Consider the following 20013-nt stretch of genomic DNA (forward strand, 5'->3'; position numbering starts at 1 on the left):
AGCCCCTAAGATGGTAGTGTCCTCCGTCAGCCACAGATCTCTCCTGCAAATATTGAGGCACTCCTTCCCTCACTCCTATCACCAGGAGCTCAGATCTCCTGGCTCATCGGGGATCCTGTCCTCCAGCTAAAGGCAGAGGAGCGCCTAGCTCAGAGGTCTCCTTCCCTTCTCACTTGCAGAGCTTCAGCAGCTTCACAGCATCCTCTGCTGCCAAAGAGCAGAATCAGATCAGAAATGAGGCAATGGACTAAGCCTAGCTAACTAACGAATGGACTAACTACTGTTCATGAAGAGTGAACCTTATGGCTTTACACAGACCTCCTCCCCTGCCCCCCCAAATTACCCTACAATGAAAAGGGACAGCTAATGAAGCCCTGATCCATATTAGGGATAAATCTCCTTGCCTTCCATAGAGCCACCCTTGAAACTGATCTCTTCTTGGGTGCTACAGGTGCAAACCAGCCCTGAAATAAGCAGCTCACTGTTTCCAAGGCACAGTCCCATACCAGAGTACAAACCTTGCAGGGCTGGGCTTCTGCGGTAGCTATTATTTTTCTCAGCCTAACCCTAATATAGGTCCTCAATCAATGACAGGTTTAATAAATGTCATTACTTATTAGAAAATAATAATGTGCTTATTTTAAAAAGTAACATTAGTAAATCAGCTGTTTGATTTGAAAGAAAACTCTCATAGCTCAGTTCAGCACAGTACCATCACCAATGGCTGCACTGTCATGTTTGCGCAAGGAAAATTGTCGTTTTATTTGTTCGCTGAAGTCTTTTGTCATTGTGCTAGTTGGTTTGTTGTACTATTCTGCTGTTGATACGGCCAATGTCAAGGCAGCTGAGAAAACAGAAAATCATTTTAATGGATCTAGTGCCAACATCAGCACCAAGAAAATCAAACTCTGAATTGTAAGTTGGTGCTATGCAGTACCTTTCAACATCTGGCTCCACATAACCCTTCTCCTTATTACTCTGAATTCTTACGTTATTAGGAAAAAACCTCAGTGCTTCAATTTTAGAAAGAACAAAGAAGGCATAAGCATGCGCCCTCTCAAATCCATGGGAAATATTCCCTTGGCGCTAAACTGGCAGTCCCATAAACTGATCAGATTCTAAAAAATCACTGCTGCGAGTATAAAACCAGCAACGCCATACACAGCTGAGGAATTCCACTCGGTTCACAGGATAGCTCAAGAAAATACATCATTCCTCCTATTCCAGCCATGCCTGGCCCTGTACAAGGCTTTACTCGCATGACTCTGCGGACTCAAGCAACTGCATTGACGACACCGGGTTATCGGCTACTAGTACGCAGAGGTGTTTTACGGGCGCACGGACAGCAGCCCCCGCTCCCAAGGCCGCACCGGGCGGGCTGCGGCCCCCGAGCGCTCCCTCCACCGCGGGCTCCGCCGGCCGCTGCACCCTGACGGGGCGGGCGGCCCGGCGCCGAGGCAGCGCCCGCGGAGCCGCCGGCCGGAAAGGGAACGGAGCGCCTACAGCCTTAGCCGGGACGAGCTCCCCTGCGCGGACACGGACGCGTATCCACGCACGTAAAGGCGTGTTTCGATACCGCGCCGCCTCGGCCCGGCCCCCGCCCCGCCCCGCCCCGCCGGCAGTGCGGCGCTGGTGCCCGGCATGGCGGCGGCCGCGCAGTTGCTCCGTGGGGCCGCCCGCGCCGCGCCCGCCCTCGCTCTCGCCGCCGCGGCGGGCCGGCGGGCGCTGGGCTCCGCGCCGCCGGGGCTGGCGGCGGGTCGGGGAGGTCGGCGGGCCGCGCTGGCGGCGGCGGGGGCGCTGGGCGGGCTGGGGCTGGGGCTGTGGCGGCGGCAGCGGGCCGCGGTGGCGGCGTCCGAGGAGGAGGAGAAGGAGGAGGAGGAGCTGCGGCAGCGGTTCATGGCGCCGCCGGTGAGCGGGCTGCGGGAGCTGCGGCGGCGGCGGCGGGAGCTGCGGAGCCGCATGGAGCTGCTCATCATGGAGACGCAGGCGGAGGTGTGCCGCGCCCTGGCCGCGCTGGACCCCGGCGCCGCCTTCGCCGTGGACACCTGGGAGAGGAAGGAAGGTACGGGGGGGGTGCGGCGGGGGTCCTCCCGGGCTCGGGCACCCCGGGGGCGGTGGCCGCGGCGCGGGGTGACCGTGGCGTTGGCAGGCGGAGGCGGCATCAGCTGCGTGCTGCAGGACGGCGAGGTCTTCGAGAAGGCGGGTGTGAACGTGTCCGTCGTGTTCGGGCTCCTGTCCGAGGAGGCAGCGCGGCAGATGCGGAGCAGGGGGAAGTCTCTGAAGGCCAAAGACGGTAAGGTGTCCGGCGGGGAGGTGGGGTAGGGGACCGGGACGTCTTCACCCGACTATTCCCGTGCGGGTACTGCGACAGCAGAGTCTGGCCTCTGAGCAGAACGTGAGGAAGGCTGGACTCATCAACGCTCAAGGGAAGATTTCATTTGTATCATGGCTGTTCCCAGCCAGTAAGCCTGGCAGGGGGACTTTCACATCCCTGAAAAAGTAGGCATCAGAGTGCTTCTCCCTCTGTCTTGCCGCTTTAAGCAATGTACTGCAGGCACAGATCATGTCTCAATAACGACGCTGTAGCTCAACAGCGAAACAGCGCAGGAGTTGTGTACCAAAGACGTGGAGGGAGAGAACCAAAAAGACCTGAAGGCTAAAGAGGATTCAACCCACGTTCATGTAGCAAAGGGTAATTCGAGGACAGGGGTGGTGGAAAGCCTTAGTTAGCAGTGCCTTACGTTTTGAGCGATCTGCCTCTAATGGGTGCTCTAACATATTGTTGCATTTTAGGACAAATACCAAAAAAAGCGTTTAGTTAGGTGGATGGAAGTGCGTGGATGAGAAGTAAATTGCACATTGATTAATAATTATGGTGACCCAACATGGGGAATTTTCTTATAGTGGAACAGTAGCTTGGAACCTAAGGAAAAATAGTGATGTTTCTTAAATAGTAATAAATTATTTAAAAAACTGAAGTTTTTTTCCTGCACATCTTTTTATCTAGGAAAACTGCCTTTTTGCGCCATGGGTGTGAGCTCTGTTATCCATCCAAAGAACCCTCACGTTCCAACCATGCACTTCAACTACAGATACTTTGAAATTGAAGAAGCAGACGGTAAGAATTTTAATCCAATGAAGTACGTATGAAATGTATGACCCCGCATGAAGGAAGCGTGAAGGCGTGGCTGGGGTGAGAGGTTAAGAACCGGTCCAGGTTTCTTCCCAGCTGTGCCAAGAGTCTGTTGTGTAGGACAGGATCGCTTAACCTCTGGGCCTTCATTTGTCCATTTGCAAGATCAGCGTGATGCTTGCATCTGGTACGGTAAAGGTGTTGGCAGTTTACTTTTTGCAGCGTACACCAGGGGTTTCAGACTTAAAGTGTAGGACATTATAAGTAAGTGTGAAACATATTCAAAGAAGCAAGTTGAGAATTTAGTAGAAGAAAGGTCTGTGAAAGACCGGTAAGCATTCTATTCAGGATGTACCTTTGTCTCAGCAGCTGGGAGGAAGTAAAGTCAGAAACGTTGCTCTCTACGTGCACTATGCCTTTTGTCCCTGCGTTTCTGCAACTTGCTGCTGTCAGAAGCAGGACTCTAGGCTAGGTGGTCTAACACTGAGAGCCCTTGTGACAGTGTCAGAAGCTCAAAGAGAGCTTTCTTTCAATTATTTTGCCAAAGCGTTGTGGATCATTTTGAGTCAATTACTTCCCTGGATTTCATAAGGATATTTCCTTTCTTTGGCATGCAGTAAAGTGTTTCTGGATTCTTGAGTAGGAATTGCCAGCCCATCTTGTGAAATTGATATCCTGTAGTCAGGTCAGCGGTCCAAAATACCGGACAAATGGTTGTCACTGCTTTGAAATTTCTTTCATGTTTTCCTGAAGCCACTGGTCATCGCACAACCTCAAACTCAAAATTTTCACAATTGATGTTTAGGAACACCACTGAATAATGATTTTTGGTTTGTATTGTAAAAGTAGTCGTTAGTTCTTGGTGAACCACTAGCAATGTATTTCTGTTTGGAAGTTTAAAAGAAAGATGTTGCTGATTGCCTCTCTCCTATAGGAACTAAACAGTGGTGGTTTGGTGGTGGGACTGACCTCACTCCAACTTACCTGAATGAAGAGGATGCCGTTCATTTTCACAAGACTCTGAAAGAAGCCTGTGACAAGCATGATCTGAAGCTGTATCCCAAGTACAAGAAATGGTATGTGGGGAGAGGTCCCTTTTGTGGGAGCAGAAAGCAGCGCTGGGTATTGCCAGTTAAGTGTAGTCTAGGAACAGTAGGTTCTGCTGCCTTTTGAAAAAGTATCGGCAGACCCTAATGACTATCAGCAAGTGCGCACTGGGACAAAATGTAGTCTAAACCAACCTCTTATTTACAGAGAGGCCTGAGTTTTTCAAATCAGAGGGCTGACAACTAGGATCATAAGTCTACAGCCCGAATAAAAACCAAACTGACTCTACAAGGTTTTGTAAGCTACAGACTTCACTAGGCAACTTAAAAATTCTTTTTAGCCTCTGGTGTTAAACTAGGACAAGACTTTTGCCCCATGGACTTGCACTAATTCTGCTTACAGCGAACTCATGGTAAATGTCCATAACTTTAGTGTGAGCTCTTGGACCGGCACTGCAGTTCTGAAAATCCCATTCCAGTTTTTCTGCCTTCAGTCTGACCTTCATTACCTCTTTTTTTTTCTTTTTTTTGCCAGGTAGGTAAAGGAGCTTGTCCTTAATGTAGAAGCTTCATAGTTTTGATGAAGCTGTACTTTTTTTCCAGTGACACATTCACTGAGAGTTCAACAGCATATTCTCTAAAGATGCAAACTTTGAATGTTCTTCTTGAGCTGACAGATAAGAGGTGATGGGATCCTTCACTGTTCAGTGGGGGCGTGCTGCTCTGTGTCTGATAATCATATCTGCTACAAACTGTGGTATCCAGGAAGGAGGAGTTACCCTTTTGTAAGCTACCAGGTCTTGTCTGAGGACAGGAGATAAAGTGGGTGTTGTAGCTCGGGTGTGAACCACTTAGTAGAGAAGCACATCTTACACAACCTTAAGACTACTGTCTTATTCTCTGAGGAATTTTTGCATGGTATTTCAGAGTGTCTGCCTTAATGGTCAGGTTGTCTGCAGCGTAAGTAGGCTAGTAATGCCAGCTGCAGGGGGAGAGAAGGACACCCCTTCTTAGTCTGAGGGCAGCTCACGGGAGGACTAATTGTATCTCATGGACAAAGGCAGTTTTCTCAGTCCCAGCACGAGTGTTTGCTGTAAGCAGCAGCTGTGTAGGGGCATGCGGTTCTCGCTGCCGGAGCAGTGTGAATTTCCTCTGAGCTTCTACTAACTAGCATTGCCCCTTTTCCCACCATTCTCAAACATAAAAGCTCTTGTTATGTTTACCACACTGTCTTTAAGACTTTTGTCAGGCTTGCTCTCTTTTGCATTTCTGACTCACCCTTTTTTTCCTAACTCTTCCTGCTGCTATAAAAACCAAAAGCTGATCATGCCAGTGAATAAAAAATAGCATAGGTTGTCTGTTACAGCTCCACGTCTCTCTCGCTACAGCCATGCCATTTGTATTGCTTGACAACAGCAACTGTGAATGGATACATGCATGGAAAACTAGTCCTAAAGGAAGGCAGGGTTTCCTTGCTGTTGATGGTTTCTGCTTCTTACATCTCTTCCGTTTCTCCCCCACGTGAAGACTTGCAGAGCATGGCTGCCCAAGCAAGCCACTATAAGCAAGATAGGGTGTGGATACAATAAATCAGCTAATTTATAGTAATTGCACACCTACATATTCCCAGTAAATACAATAGAGATTAATTGCCTCCCTGTTGTAGGATAAGCTGCCCTTAATCCTTCATGAAGTTGAACATGAGCCACGAAAAGTCACTGATAGAATAACTCCATCTTGCAATGTTAAAAAGCCTTTTTCCAAGGAAGGCTGACTCACTCTTGATTTTCCCTTAAGTGATGGTGGCTTTCTTACCTGGACTTGGTTTTATACATTCTTTTAGTTTTGATGCAGAAAACCAATTCTTTCACTAGAATGGCAAAAAGAATAAAGAAGTTAATCTTCCAAGTTTATTTTGAGTTCATGTGAAAGCTGTACAAATAATTTGGGATCTATATACAATGCTGGGAATGAAATCTAGAAAGAGCGCGTAAGGTGACGTTCTGTAATCAGGTGTCCCTCCTCCTCATAAGTAGAGGATGTGAATTGGATGATTCCACATGGAAGCATCAGCCATGGTGGCTGAGTGTTACGTGTTCAGTGACTGTGCGGTGGTATGTAGCTTTGAAGAGACTGTTTAATCAGAGCTTTTACTGTAAGTGAACGCAGGAGTGCTTTCCAGATGGTGCTGTAGCATCCTGGCTCTCAGCAGTCAGTGAAACAGCGCGGCACCCGGTGCTGCAGGGACTGACTTTTCATCAATATTTAACTAGTGCCATCCTGTGCCACGTAACCGTTTGGAGTTCTGTTCATTTCTTTGAATATTGTGGACCATATTACTAGTTGTTGCTACCTCTTCTAGGTGCGACGACTACTTCTATATCAAGCACCGTGGCGAGCGAAGAGGGATTGGAGGCATATTCTTTGATGACGTGGATTCTCCCTCCAAGGAGGAAGTATTCCAGTTTGTGAAGAGTTGTGCCAAAGCTGTTGTGCCTTGTTACATTCCCATTGTGAAAAGGCACTGCCATGACTCCTTCACACCAGAGGAAAAGCTATGGCAGCAGCTTCGGAGAGGACGGTGAGTACTGAAGGAGTGAAAGAATACACGGGAGGTGGATTATGCTGGTGAGAAAAAAAAAATGAGCTAGTTGTTCATGGTTGCAGAGTTTATGTCCTGTTGCAGTGTGGGCTAAGTTTGTGTAAGTGCTCTAAAGCTTGCCAGAGAATTTCAACATTTTTGTGTACAGGACTATTTTTGAAATCCAATGCTAGATTGCCGGGGAGGGTGCAAAGAAGGTACTAGCACACCCTCATTTGTATCCCCCACTCTCGTGTTGCAGCACAAGCAACCCATGCAAAATGCCACAGTTTCTCTGCAACTCTTCAAAAATGAAGAGAAGCTGCTGCTTTGTAACAGGCAAAGGGGTGCTTGCTGTCCTGAGTCCCACCCTCTCCAGCAGCCCAGTGACTGCCCTGTGACATGAGGAGCATGAGGGTGAGGGAGTCATGCTTCCTATACAGTAATGAAGCTAAACCCCAGAAAGTCATGGAATAAGTGTACCCAAGAGTACTTTCAGCTTCTTACATACATATTTATTCTATCTGATCTTGGCATTGAAATGAGAACGCAAACAACTCTTTGTAAAGGAATAAAGATACAGAGGGGTTTTGTTTTTCTGGCATGGTCCAAAGTTACTGTAACTTAAAAGACTTTTGAGGATGCTTATTAACTTGAACAACTGTTAATGGTACAAAAGCTGAAGTACGTTGGTAGATACAGTTGTACTCCTTTATCTATGTCCTGTGATTGTGTAAGCATATGTAGAAATGAGAATACATGTGCTTCGTGCAGAACTGGGGAGTCTAGTTTCTGCCTATTCTGCAGAGAAATCTCTGAGAGTGGCATAGAGAAGGCATAAGCATTCAAGTTTAGATCACTGGCCTGCAGTAACTACTGAAATAAGCACATGTGCTTAATTTGGTGAGGCTACTCCTGGGAGTGTTGGCCTTTCAGGATCCTGCTAAGGTTATAAGGGGGAATAGCTTCTTTAGGTTGCAGCCAGGACCGGATCATGAGGCCTGCTTATTTCCCTGGATCTGTTTGCAGGTTACTGGGCTAGGCTAAGCTCTCCATTTCTGCAAACAGATAAGCACTCCTCCCTTCCTGTACCTCTGTTAAGTACTAATACCTCAGTACTGGTTACTGCTGAATAGTCACTGCTTTGTTCCTACGCTGAGGACAGAAAACTGTCTATTCTGGCACTTACAAGTCCCAGCCAGCACTCTGAAGCAGTTTGACTTCTGCTGCTTTTCAACTCTACCCAAGAAACAGAAAATCTTGTTCTGATCTTACTGCTTATGTGTCTTTCAGTATGGAGGACTGCACAGTAGAGGTTTTCCTGCAGTCATTTCCAGTTCCTTTAAGGCTCCTGTTATGTCTGACACCACCACAAAAAGGAGTACTACCATAACCAAGCTAAACTGGGTGTCGAGCTTGCCAGTGGGGTTGAGGCCTAGGAGAAATAAGCTAGTATAGCACCATGCAGAATGCTCTCCTTGAATAGTTTGTCTGCCTGTCATCTGTTACTTCCTATGCTTTGTGGAGTGGCAAGGTCACACTTGCATTCCTGTGCAGACGATGCTAGAGAACAGTTGGCCCCAAACCATGGTTCATTCTGACACCCAACGCAGCAGAAAGACAGGCTGGATTTGTCTGGTGTCTGCTAGTTGAAGAAGGCACAAGCAACTTCTGATAATAAACGTGGTTTTCTGTTGCATCTCTTCACTCCCCATAGGTACGTGGAGTTCAACTTAGTTTATGACAGAGGTACAAAGTTTGGCCTCCTGACACCAGGATCAAGAATTGAAAGCATTCTTATGTCTCTGCCACTGACTGCAAGGTAAGGGCACAGATATGTGGACTTGCAGGTAGGCACCGTTCTTAATAAAATAATTTATAGGATTAAATCAAAGCTCTGTCCTGGTGTCCCATCTCTTTAATAGTGGTTAGTTCATGCTTGATACAAGAACTGGCCAAATACATGCAGATGCTTCTCTGGTCTGCTACACTCACGCAGTTGCCAGTAACGACAAAAATATCTAGAATATAGCCTAGATATTTTCTGACCAAAAAAAAAAGTGGTATTTTTTTGTGCTCAGTACCTCTTGATAGAGTTCCTCTGCTTGCTCCATGGGTTTTTGTTTAGTAGCTCTTTGAAACCATGTGAGCTTAGGGCTGTCCTGACAAGCCTGCGTAAGAAAGTTCCACAGTTTAACTGTGTGTTGTGTGGAAAAAGTGCCTCTTCGTTTTCTACTCGCAGCTGATGACTTCATTCGACTTTTCAGTGAGTAACCAGATTTTCTTCCTGTTCATTTTCTCCATAACAGTTCTTATTTTACAGGCTTCTGTTTTCTTCATTGTCTGTTTTCCAGGCTGACAAGTCCCCCTCTTTTTAGTCTTTGTACAGTAGCTGTTCCATACGTTTCATCACATTTGCCACTTTTCTCTAGGCTTAAGTTTTTCTATGCCCTTTCTTGAACTGGGGATAAGGAACAGACAACATAAACTACGTATGTGTATCCAAGATGTAGGTGTGCTGCTGACTCATACAGTGGCATAATGATGTTTTCATTCCTTATTCCTTTCATAATCCCAATATGCCGTTTGCTGGTTTTGACTGCTGCTAAGCATTGAGCTGGCTTTTTCATAAATTGTTATGATGCCAAGATCTTTTCTGGACAGTAGAAGTTAACTCAGTCTCTCAATGTTTGTGTGCATCACTTTGGATCAATCAACAGTGAATTTCACCTCCCATTTTATTGCTCAGTTGCTTGGCTCGATATTAACCCTTTTCAACTGCCTTTTTAGGTGTTAACCGATCTTGCTTAATCTGGCAATATCAGCAAACTGTCATTTACTGTTTATGCCCCTTTTTAGGTTGCTTTTAGACATGCTGAGTAGCACAGGCCCTATTACGAATTTCCTAAGACTCCACTAGTGACCTCCCTCCGCTAGGATAACTGACCTTTGCCTGCTACCCCTTAACCGTGAAGGCAGTCCTGGTCATACCATATAGCTTCACTGCCAACACCAGATGTGTCCCTCACCTGGTGGTATAGCATGGTCCTCACTTTTGATCTCATTGCTGGGATGATCTGGTTTTGCTTGTTTTCGTCAACATAAACAGCTCACTCAACAGCACGAATGGGTCCTTCCTGGGAGGAAAAAATGGAAAAAGGTTGTACCCATCCCTTTGTGACTGCTGACACTTTTCTTCCTCTGTCATGCCTCTTAATTGCCTTTTCAATAAAATGTGGTCTCTCATCAACTCTGTTTTTAAAACCAAGATTCAACAAGGACTTCTAGTGCTTCCAGTCCAGCTTCTGGAAAAATTTGCCCTGGGTGGCTGAAAATATCGCGTCAGGATCAAATGATAAAATTTGAAGCTGGCGATTTCCTTTAGGAGTCATGTCCTCACTCTCTTTTGTCTGGGTTCTTTATTGGCTCGTCTTCCTCGTCACACAAGTGTGTCACAAGAGACTGCCAAAAGATCTTTGCAAATAAACCTGCATGGATTGTGGGGTATGGGGCATTGCACTTTCTTTTCTCTTTGTTCTTCCAGCCTTTCCAGAAGCTGGGAAAAAAGATGGAGCTAACGTTTCTCCTGTCTCTTCTAGCGTTACTGTTTTTGGTGAACTTAAATGACTTGTAGCCATATCCGTCTACTTGATGCAAAAGTTAACAACTGTGTGTGTAGCTTTGCATCTTGAGAAAAGGCAACTCAAGTCCAAACATAGCCTGGTGCAGGAGAGGCGGCAGCCAGCTGGGCAGTCTGAGTGAGTTTCACCTCTCCCTGCAGGTGGGAGTACATGCACACCCCTCCGGAGAGCTCGAAAGAAGCAGAAATCCTGGAGGTTCTGCGCAATCCCAGAGACTGGGTGCACTGACACGGATCATGAACAAGATGGATTGCTTACACAGAGCCATTATGAAAGAACGAGAACGCCTGCAAACCAGCTCATTTCAAACTGATGTTGCAAGGCGTTTTAGTATAGCTATTTATACTCTTACCTGGTGCCTTAATAATGCTGTAGACTTGTTATAACTTGCAAATATGTGAACTCATTCTTTAAGATCGGTCAGCTAATATTATTACCCCCTGTTGATGTTACCTTGTGAAGGACTGGCGATACCCTCACAGGACTACTGTGCATGCTTAAGAACTTCCTCAACTGATTTGTTTGACTGCAAAATGGTAAACTACTGTGAAGTGTTCTCCCAGTGGAATGAAAGCATTATCTGTGCCTAAATAGCACTGCTTACTCCTAGAAAATGTTGGGCTGTTTTAGAAATATTTTTTTAAAAAATAAAGGGAATATTTGATATGATTTTAAAACTTAAAGTCTGCTTTCAGGAAGATGTGAAAAAGGTGGTGCTTCACTACGTGTTTTTTTGAGGCTATCGACATTGACTTGAGAAGGGGAAAGTGTCTTAAAATGTGCTGCGGTAGCATGACTTAACTGATCGGTAACTGGGAGATTCTGGGCTGGGGTCCCACTCTTACCTGGTGCGAGCGGAAGGCTGACTGGCCATTTTGAGGCCAAAATCTTTCAGCACTGCACATCTCAGCAGTGACCAAGACAGGACAGCCACCTGCCTCGGGCCAGCCCCTTTGCTAGGAAGGTGGGGGACAGATCAGGAAGCACCGAGGTCCTTCAAACAGCACTTCACACTGCTCCCAGCCCCGGGCTGCTTGTCCTTTTTTCCCCGGGCACGAACCTTGTTGAGGACCCCGTGGGGAAAAGCGAGGAGGGGGTCCCATTCCCCCGCCCCGCTGAGGAAAAGGCAGCACCTTCTCCCCGTCGGGGAATCGAACCCCGGTCTCCCGCGTGACAGGCGGGGATACTCACCACTATACTAACGAGGAGTGGGGTGGTTGTCGTTCGGCTTCCCGCCAGGACGTAGTACGACGTCACCGCTGGCGGGTTTCCGGCCCGCGCGTGGTGGTTGCCTCGGCGCCCGTGCCGCGGTGAGTGGCGCCCGGCCGGGGCGGCTCACGCTCGCTGCTCTCCGCTCACCGAAGTCAAGCTTCCCCGTGGGCTACCGTGTTCGTTTCCGTGTTACACTTCCTCCTCCTCAAAACCAAGGAAGAAATAGAACATTCAGTAAAAGCCAGCGATTTTCTCGCTTCCGCGGGGAAAAAAAAAATACCAGTGGCCCGTACGGGGATCGAACCCGCGACCTTGGCGTTATTAGCACCACGCTCTAACCAACTGAGCTAACCGGCCTGTCTGGCGCATGCTACTCGCGTGCACGCAGCTGACGCGCTCCCACGGACACGTCGCGGGTGGAATCGCTGCCGCGAGCTGCTCCCGTGGGCGCCGCCCGCGCAGCGTTACGACGCCCGCTCTCTTTAAAGGCCACTTCGGCGGGCGGTTTCAGGGACCTCTGGCAGAGCAGCGCGGGCGCTAACCGGGGTGACGAGAACTGCCAAAATGGCGACTTTCAAAGCGTCCGCTTTCCGGCGCGCCCCCCTCCCCCGGTGCGCAGGCGGCGCTTACCGGCGGCTCGGAGCGGGGCGGCAGGGCCGCACGCGGACACGCGCCTCCCGGCGCAGGGCAGCCCCGCCGCCTTTCCCCCTTCCGCTCCCCAAGGGGCTCCCGTTCGCGGGAACACGCCGCCGCCGCCGCGGAGCAGTTCCCGACCGCCTCCCTCCCTCTCTCTCACGGCCACGCCGCGGACGGGGCTCCGGCGGGAGCAGGCGGATGAGCAGGAGCGCTCCCCGGGGGTAAAAGACAGCGCCTCCTCCCCGTCGGGGAATCGAACCCCGGTCTCCCGCGTGACAGGCGGGGATACTCACCACTATACTAACGAGGAGCGGGGTGCGACACTGTCCCCGGCGCTGAGTCCCAAGAGCCGCCCGCGGGACCCCCGCCCGCCCTCGGTGCGATGGCGCAGTGAGCAGAGCCGCGCTGGAGGGCACCTGCGTGGGCTCCACCGCCCCGGTACGAGGGAAAGGCTACGCCAGGGTGGGCGGGTGTCCCTCCGCCGAACCGGCTGCTCTGAGCCGGCCAGGGTGCCGTACGCCAGCGGGGTGGCCTGGGTGCATGGCTGGTGCCACGCCAGGATGTGTGCCTGCACAGGCTGTTGGGGGTACCCCAAGGCTCTCCCCGAAATTTCAAAAGGAAAATGCAGCACGAAGGGAAGACAGGCTCGCTTCATAAACCTATGACGAGCCCTGTCTCCTGCTGTGGTGAAACCACCTGCCCTCAGAGGAAAGTGCGAACCCTTCCCCAGCTGGAAAGCCAGCTAGACCACTTGTAAAATCAAGGCGTTAAGTAAAAAAAAAAAGGCAGAAAATACTTAAGAATTAAATACCTCTGAGTCAGGGAAAAAGTTGCAAAGGAGGAGGACATCATCAGATTCCAAGCCCTTTGCTCCACAAACTGTCGGTACGAGTGCCAAACTGAGCTCCTCAGGCACCTTCTCCTTTGCCATTTCATTTGCCACTACCACCACCTATCGTAGAAGGCATTAATAAAAAGAACATATTAGGAAGCAAAAAAAAAAAGGTAACAGCTGCATAGAGAAAGCGTATAAAGGTATCATGATAATGCAAGAGCTTTCTCAAAACCAGGCAACATTTAACACAGACGTTCCCACATTCTCCGCAAAAAAGACGGCAGTTGCCACTAGAAGACTGACAGATGGGCGGTGTGAGCAGACAGTCACAGATCTGGTGTGAGAAAATTTGGAGTTAGAACGGAACAGGACGGGAGACATCTGATGCAAGAAAGAGCGGGAAGATCCAAATGTGCACGAAGAAGAAAGAAACAGAAGCCCCACAATAAAGGCTTCTAAGTTTAAAAAGCATAATTTATCAGTGAGATACAGGGGCTTAACAAAAAACTAACAGTTGTGGGCAGTCTATATATAATGATTATTTAGTTAGCAACAGACCTGGAAGAATCTGCAAAAAGCCATATACCTAAGAAAAGCAAACCTGACGTGCTCCGAATTCAGCTGGCGGTGTTCTCCTTTTGTGGCTCCTCAGCAGCATTGCCAGGCCACTAACACCGCGGGACTCCAGGACCGCAGGTTTTCGTCCATCAGAGACCAACGTCCTCAGGAAGCTGATGAAAAGATTCTGGGAAAAAGTACTGAAGCAAACCAACTACTCCAGGTGCCAGAGGGAGAGCACCTGTCGTAAGCAGAATGCAGATTTTGAACTCCAGTCTGTCTCACGCTCTCTCGCAAACACACTTTCAAAAGATTTTGTTAGAATCTTGAGATCAAGAAACTTTGTCACAAAGAACACTAGTCAGAGAAGAGAGAACCTGTAAGGTCTACTTTACGTTTCTGCGATTGTGAATAGACCGCATCTCATTGTAAACTGATTTCAGAATAATGAACTAATTAAATTCAAAGCACAGAAGAGCGCAATTCTACACTTTTGTCCTGATGCCAACAGCCAAATAACTTCAAACACTTGGATTCATCACACTGAATTTTTCTGCACATTCTGGTGGTTCTTGAGTGCAAAACGCAACAGTAAAAATAAGTGAAAGCACATTGTTCCAGTAATATCAGCTGCAGAAACAGGGAAGTGAAGGAAGAGTAAGAGAGAGCAAAAATTGTATGTTAGCATCAAACACGTTTTTTACACAATGAAGTTCTGTGAAGGGGAGAAACGGGAAGCCACCATACCTTTCAGAGACAAGAGCAGTTTCAGAAACAAGAGCAGTTTCAAAAACCCCTGAGCCATGTCTTCCTTCAATACATTTTTATGACGTGCTCCATGTTCAAACCTGCAGAAGGTGCTGAACTGTTGAAGAACATCCAGGAGAGAATGTGTACCACCTACGGTTCTGCTTCCATTTTCCCCTGCAAAACATACCCTGTTTACCATAGTACACTAGGCTGAAAATTGTAGTAGTTCACAAGTTGACCTGCATGCAGACAGGACACTGCTGCCTCGCAGTCAAACAGCTGCTCAGGATTTTTAGGGTAAATGAGTAAAAGCAGTAACATTTTCAGCATACAATTTTAATCAGATGCCCTGAACTTGTCTGAATCCTCACTGACATTCAAGAAATACAGCCATAAAATAATTTGTCCTCTTAAAAACAAAAAAAACCCAAACACCCCCCCCCCCCCAAAGCAAAATGACACCCACAAGCTTAAGATATACTTTGATAACTGACAAATTTTACTGGCAGATTTTAAATTATGTCCTAACAAATGCCCTCAAATGAAAACTTACAAGACTTAGCCTGACTTTCCCAAAAGCTTTGAGGAATTTAAGTGCATCGAAGACCAAACAAAATAGTAGCTTTGCTCTTTAGTGCAGAGACAGACAGGGTTGATCACCTTTTGAGGGACTGGGATGAATCCCAAACTTTTATCCGTAAAGCAGTGACTTGTCCTCTCCAGCTTCTCTTAGCTTCATACTAAGCCTGGAAAACTCACGAGGGCTGTGCACTGAAAAAAACCATGACCACAAAAGACATGCTGAGCTACCTGGAACACCAATCAAGGTGATTCCCACCACGGGGGGATTGGCATGAACAACCGAACTGAGAACCGCTGGGATAAGACCTTCTCCAGAGCAGGAGAGCGCTCAGTGAAGAAAGAGTAACTGTGAATTGGCAGGCCAGGAGCTAGAAGATGCAAGTGCAGTGAAACACAGTGCTTTCCAGTAATCTTACATGCCGTATACACATGAAACCAGAAACGTAATTTGAAAGCTTTGCTTTTTGCTGACTTTGATATCCCTGTGCAGTCTTTTGCTCCATCTGTGCTCATCCTCAACCTCATCTTCAACCTCACTTATTGGCACACAGAAGAAATGCCCATTTTTTGGGCAATCACACTTGATGCATGATTTTCCATAATGGAAAATTACAAAGAACAGAATAGTCAGAATCCTTTTGAGAACTGACAGGCTATTATAAAAAAAAAGCAGACTGGAACCCAGTTTCTTACCTCAGTTGGTGAAATTTCACGTTGGCACTGAGATAAATAAGATTTGTGTCTTTCTGCAAGACAACAGGTCCTTTGCAAACTGCCTAGGGATTTCAGCAATAACTCAAAGCCTTTTTAAAATGCATTTTGAAGTTTGTCTGCACTTTAAGAGTGTAAATAGATTTTAGCCCTCATGTTTGGTTAGGAGAGGGTCTCTTGGCTTTAGTCCGATAGTCTACACTGCTACTTTTTTCCCTTACCACATGCAGAGGTTGAAATTCTCCAGGCAATACAGGAGTTTTTGCTGCACATTGCCACATAGATCAAAGAAGTCTAAAACAAACCTAAGGGAATATATGAAATTATGTGCTGTTTATAAACACCCAACATTACTGAATTAACGTGTCTTGGTTTTGCCACTGCATTTGTCTGTGGAAGCTTTTAATGGCAATGTGCAATGGTTTGATGTAGCTTTGGCATCAGAAAAATTTTGAGCTGACTAGCTTTGTGGTCTACCTCTTGTGTCATCTCTCTGAGAAGATCCTAGGAAGTCAGATTCCATATCCGTCTCAATGGGATCCACTGTCTTCAGCCAGCATGAGTTTAGGTATCTTCCACAGGTGCTCTTCCCCTTGGCTGACAGTCTGCAAAGCTTAACCTCTGTCTTTTTACACTGCTGTATTATTATCGCTGATCCTTTTTTTTTTTCTTTAAGTTCTTCCTAATTTATTGATCACTCAGTCCTTTGAAAATACCATTTCCCAAGAAAATGATGAAATAATTATTCTGGTATTTAAAAAAATGCAAGAAGCAGAGTTTGTATTGCTTTTGTAATATACAGATATTGTGTGAATATAGTTCAAAATACATTTCTCTGTCTTTCAAGATGAGAAGGATGCCTGGGGAGAGGTATATTTTCTTTTTCCTTTCTGGAGTAAGAAATCAATTAGTTAAGTAACTGTCTTCTCAAATGTTGCTTCAGGAACCTACAGATGAAAGATGGTGAATCTCTGATGACAGGTATTTGTCTAAATACAATACTTGGAACTAAATGTTTGCAATACGTGTCTTCTTTTGCTTTCTCTAATGAGTCAAATTTAATACCTTTGACCTCTTTCCTTTTCCAGAAAAACCAATGTAACCTAACTTTGTACTATCACAAAGTCAGAAGAAGAACTTGGCCAGGGATGAAGAAATAAAGGGTAAGATGAAACTTACTTTTCCCCTCTTAATTTACGGTACCTTGCAGATAAGTGACTGCATCCATATAACTAATTTTTGTACTCCAGTTTAGCCAAGAACTCTTTGACCAGATACTTATTTATGACTTTGCAAATTTTGGAGTCTTAAGGTTGTCTGTAAGTATAATTTTACATTAGATTCTACGGAAAAGGGTTTTTTTAATTGTGTTTATTTACAGGGAGTCTGTCCTTTCAGACAAATGTATAGGTTTATAGGTTGTTTTTTTGTCAACTACAAGAGCGATTTTTAATTTTCTTTGCAGCAATGTAACGTAGAAAACTCTTAGAAATTTTGTAGTTACTGCTGTAAGTTGTGATCCTGCCTGCCAGTTGTTAGTATCACTGCTGGCTATTCACCAAGGTTTGCTATTGCTCCTTACATGAGGACAAATAATTAATTTTAATGCACAATCTATCAGAAATACACTGTGGAATGCTAGTCCTTCTCTTGTCAGTATCACAACACACTTCAGGATTGTGGACTGCACAGAATCACATCAGAAAGAAAGTCATGTGGCTCTGCAGGCCACATACTGTATATTGTAATTAGATTATATGCGAAGGAAGAAGCTATGGATTTTGAAGGATGAGAGGAGCGTCTTGATCATTAACAACAGTTTTGCCTCCTCCACTTCTACGACCCAGTTCCTTTACATGAGCTTGCAGTGGTTGCTTTAGAGGACCCTGAAAGTTGCTGGTCAGAATAAGGTAGCCTGAAAGAATGCTGACTACAATGCTGATTTTCTGAAAAAGAAATGTTGGAAGATAATTTCAACCATGGATGAGGCTCAAAGTTTAGTCCTAGGGCCGGGACAAACCCCGGCACCACCGTGGGCAGACTTGCGGTGGGGTGTGCTGTCCGCTGGGCCAGGCAGCTCCCAGCCAGCCCCCACAGGGTAGGGGGAAAGATAAATGGTGGTGGACAGGAGGACACTCGCGAGTTGCAAACAGCTGTGCTACAATCCGCCATCTCAGACGCGCCGGATAGCCCTGCGTCTGCAGGTCAGGACGGGCGTCCGCCAAGTCTCCTCGGCACAACAGGACCGACAAGCTCAGGGAGTTGTGGGACAGGTGCAGGGACCCTTCTTTTCATAGGGCACGACATCAGGAGGCCACTCTGATGGTGACCGTGACGGTGGCCATCACAGTAGCCTCTTGATGTCACAATCTACCTCCCTGCCTCTTGTCCTGGTAGCGCCAAGGAGACTTGGAACAAGCAGTGGCCGCTATCCTTGCGGTGATGTGCCAAGGAGGCCGTTCGCGGAACCACGGACTGGAATACTGGGCTTGGCAGGAAAAGGCAGCGGGTGAAGAAGAGGAACATCAGCTTTGGCATGTGAGTCATCACTGGTGCTCATGTAAATGATGATGGATGGAGCAAAATGGTGCAAGTGAGAAATTGTTTATAATTGTTTATAAATGCGCCGAAACACGCTGAAATGTCTGTTAAGCGTGGTGGCAGATTGTTGGTGTGCACTCTTGTGCCACCTAACAAATGCCAGCTCCTGGTAACACCTTTCTGCAGGTTCCTGATCCCCCTCAGACTGTGTAACACTCCAGAAAATCCCAAGTGTATTGTCAATTGTTAATGTTTCCCCTTTTTTGGTATTTAATGGAAAACCACTTACATAGCGCCAAGTTTGTGGCACAAACTGAAAAATACTTCTGTTAAGGCTGAAACAGCATTTTCCCCCTTATAGTTTGGAGCCTTCAGCAACCGGAGGGAAGTTAGCAGTCCTCCTAGCAGGGAAAACGCAGGCAGCTTTCCTCGAGAAATGTATTTTGAAGTTCAGAATGCATTAAGCCACCCACCAAGCCGTGCCCGTGCCTGTCACGGATGACCAGACAGCAGTATCGAGGTAGTCAGCAGGTTGCTGGGTTTGGGCGGGGGGGTCTGCGTTCGGGGCGGGGTGTTCCCTTTTAGCCCCGCCATTCAAACCACCTCCCTGAAGCGGGGCTCCCTTCAAATCTCATTTTCGAGTTCGGAGGAACGCGAGCCCGGCAAATGGCGGGCAGCCACGCCTGCCGTGCCTGCGGCGCCTCAGCGCAGCGCCGTTTCAAATCCAGAAAAGCTCGATGGGAGCGCCCTTCCCGCCCGCTCGGTCCCGGCAGCACGGCGCGGTTCCGTGAGGCCCTCCGGCCCGCCCCGGCCCCGCCGCCGTTTACCTCAGGCGCTTTCCCGCCGCTGCCGCCCTCCAGGCCGCCGCCGGGCTACGCGCTTCGCAGCTCGCTCCTCGTTAGTATAGTGGTGAGTATCCCCGCCTGTCACGCGGGAGACCGGGGTTCGATTCCCCGACGGGGAGGTGGCTTCGCACTTTTGCCGCCTCGGTGCCGTCGCCGTCCTCCTTTTCCCCGGCGCGGCGCCCGCCGGCGGCAGGGGTGGAGGGGCGCGGCGGCGGAAGCTCGAGGCGTGCGCGGCGGTGGCGCCGGGCGCTAAGCGGCCGTGATCGTATAGTGGTCAGTACTCTGCGTTGTGGCCGCAGCAACCTCGGTTCGAATCCGAGTCACGGCAAAACCCTTTTTTATGTCCTTTTCCTTATTTTTTTCCCCCCTTCCCGCCCCCGTCGCTGCCTGCCAGCGCTTTGGCGCGGACGGGGCGAGGTTGCTCCTCCCGGCCCCCTCAGGGGACTACTGCGCGCGGCCGGCGGGCGGGGCGGCTGGGCGTTAGGGCGGGCCCGCAGCCGCCGGTGCTGTGGTGGGGCAGCCCGCCGGCTGCCTGCAGCGCCCTGCCCCGCCCGCCGCCCCGCTCCTCGGCCGCGGGCTGCGCCTGGGACCCCTGCGCCGGCGCCACGCATGGGCCGTGATTTCTGACCGAGAGCGCAAAAAACGGAGGCAAAAAAAGGAAGGGCCTGAAAAAGTAGCTGGCCCGTACGGGGATCGAACCCGCGACCTTGGCGTTATTAGCACCACGCTCTAACCAACTGAGCTAACCGGCCCGCGGCGGGCGCTTTTTCGCGGCGTGGATCAATGGCCTATGGGTGCCTCGCGCGCCCCCCTCGCGGGGGCTGCGGCCCGCCCCGCCCCCGCCGCGCCTCCAGGGCGGCTGCCGCCACCCGCGCGCACTCCCCGCGCGCCACCGCAGAGCGGGCGGGGACACCACGCACACGTGCCTACCGCGGGGCGGCG

General features: G+C 48.5%; 1 protein-coding gene and 6 non-coding genes across 7 annotated transcripts; 3 read left to right on the top strand and 4 right to left on the bottom strand.

Annotated features, from left to right (window-relative positions):
- Positions 1 to 1641: 1641 nt before the first annotated feature.
- CPOX (coproporphyrinogen oxidase) lies at positions 1642 to 11058 on the top strand. Its single transcript, XM_059821339.1, has 7 exons — positions 1642 to 2062; positions 2150 to 2293; positions 3008 to 3118; positions 4068 to 4209; positions 6542 to 6760; positions 8478 to 8582; positions 10542 to 11058. Exons 1-7 carry the CDS (start codon positions 1642 to 1644, stop codon positions 10627 to 10629), a joined length of 1230 nt encoding a protein of 409 aa, XP_059677322.1. The 3' UTR covers positions 10630 to 11058.
- A 479-nt stretch (positions 11059 to 11537) lies between these two features.
- Positions 11538 to 11609, bottom strand: TRNAD-GUC (transfer RNA aspartic acid (anticodon GUC)). The gene has a single exon. It is a non-coding gene; the product is annotated as a tRNA-Asp (tRNA).
- Positions 11610 to 11896: 287 nt separating this feature from the next.
- TRNAI-AAU (transfer RNA isoleucine (anticodon AAU)) lies at positions 11897 to 11970 on the bottom strand. Its single transcript has one exon. It is a non-coding gene; the product is annotated as a tRNA-Ile (tRNA).
- A 517-nt stretch (positions 11971 to 12487) lies between these two features.
- On the bottom strand, positions 12488 to 12559 carry TRNAD-GUC (transfer RNA aspartic acid (anticodon GUC)). Its single transcript has one exon. It is a non-coding gene; the product is annotated as a tRNA-Asp (tRNA).
- Positions 12560 to 19118: 6559 nt separating this feature from the next.
- Positions 19119 to 19190, top strand: TRNAD-GUC (transfer RNA aspartic acid (anticodon GUC)). The gene has a single exon. It is a non-coding gene; the product is annotated as a tRNA-Asp (tRNA).
- A 137-nt stretch (positions 19191 to 19327) lies between these two features.
- TRNAH-GUG (transfer RNA histidin (anticodon GUG)) lies at positions 19328 to 19399 on the top strand. Its single transcript has one exon. It is a non-coding gene; the product is annotated as a tRNA-His (tRNA).
- Positions 19400 to 19749: 350 nt separating this feature from the next.
- On the bottom strand, positions 19750 to 19823 carry TRNAI-AAU (transfer RNA isoleucine (anticodon AAU)). Its single transcript has one exon. It is a non-coding gene; the product is annotated as a tRNA-Ile (tRNA).
- Between the last annotated feature and the right edge of the window lie 190 nt (positions 19824 to 20013).

The sequence above is a fragment of the Gavia stellata genome, chromosome 1, assembly GCF_030936135.1.
Source record: "Gavia stellata isolate bGavSte3 chromosome 1, bGavSte3.hap2, whole genome shotgun sequence".
NCBI lineage: Eukaryota > Metazoa > Chordata > Aves > Gaviiformes > Gaviidae > Gavia > Gavia stellata.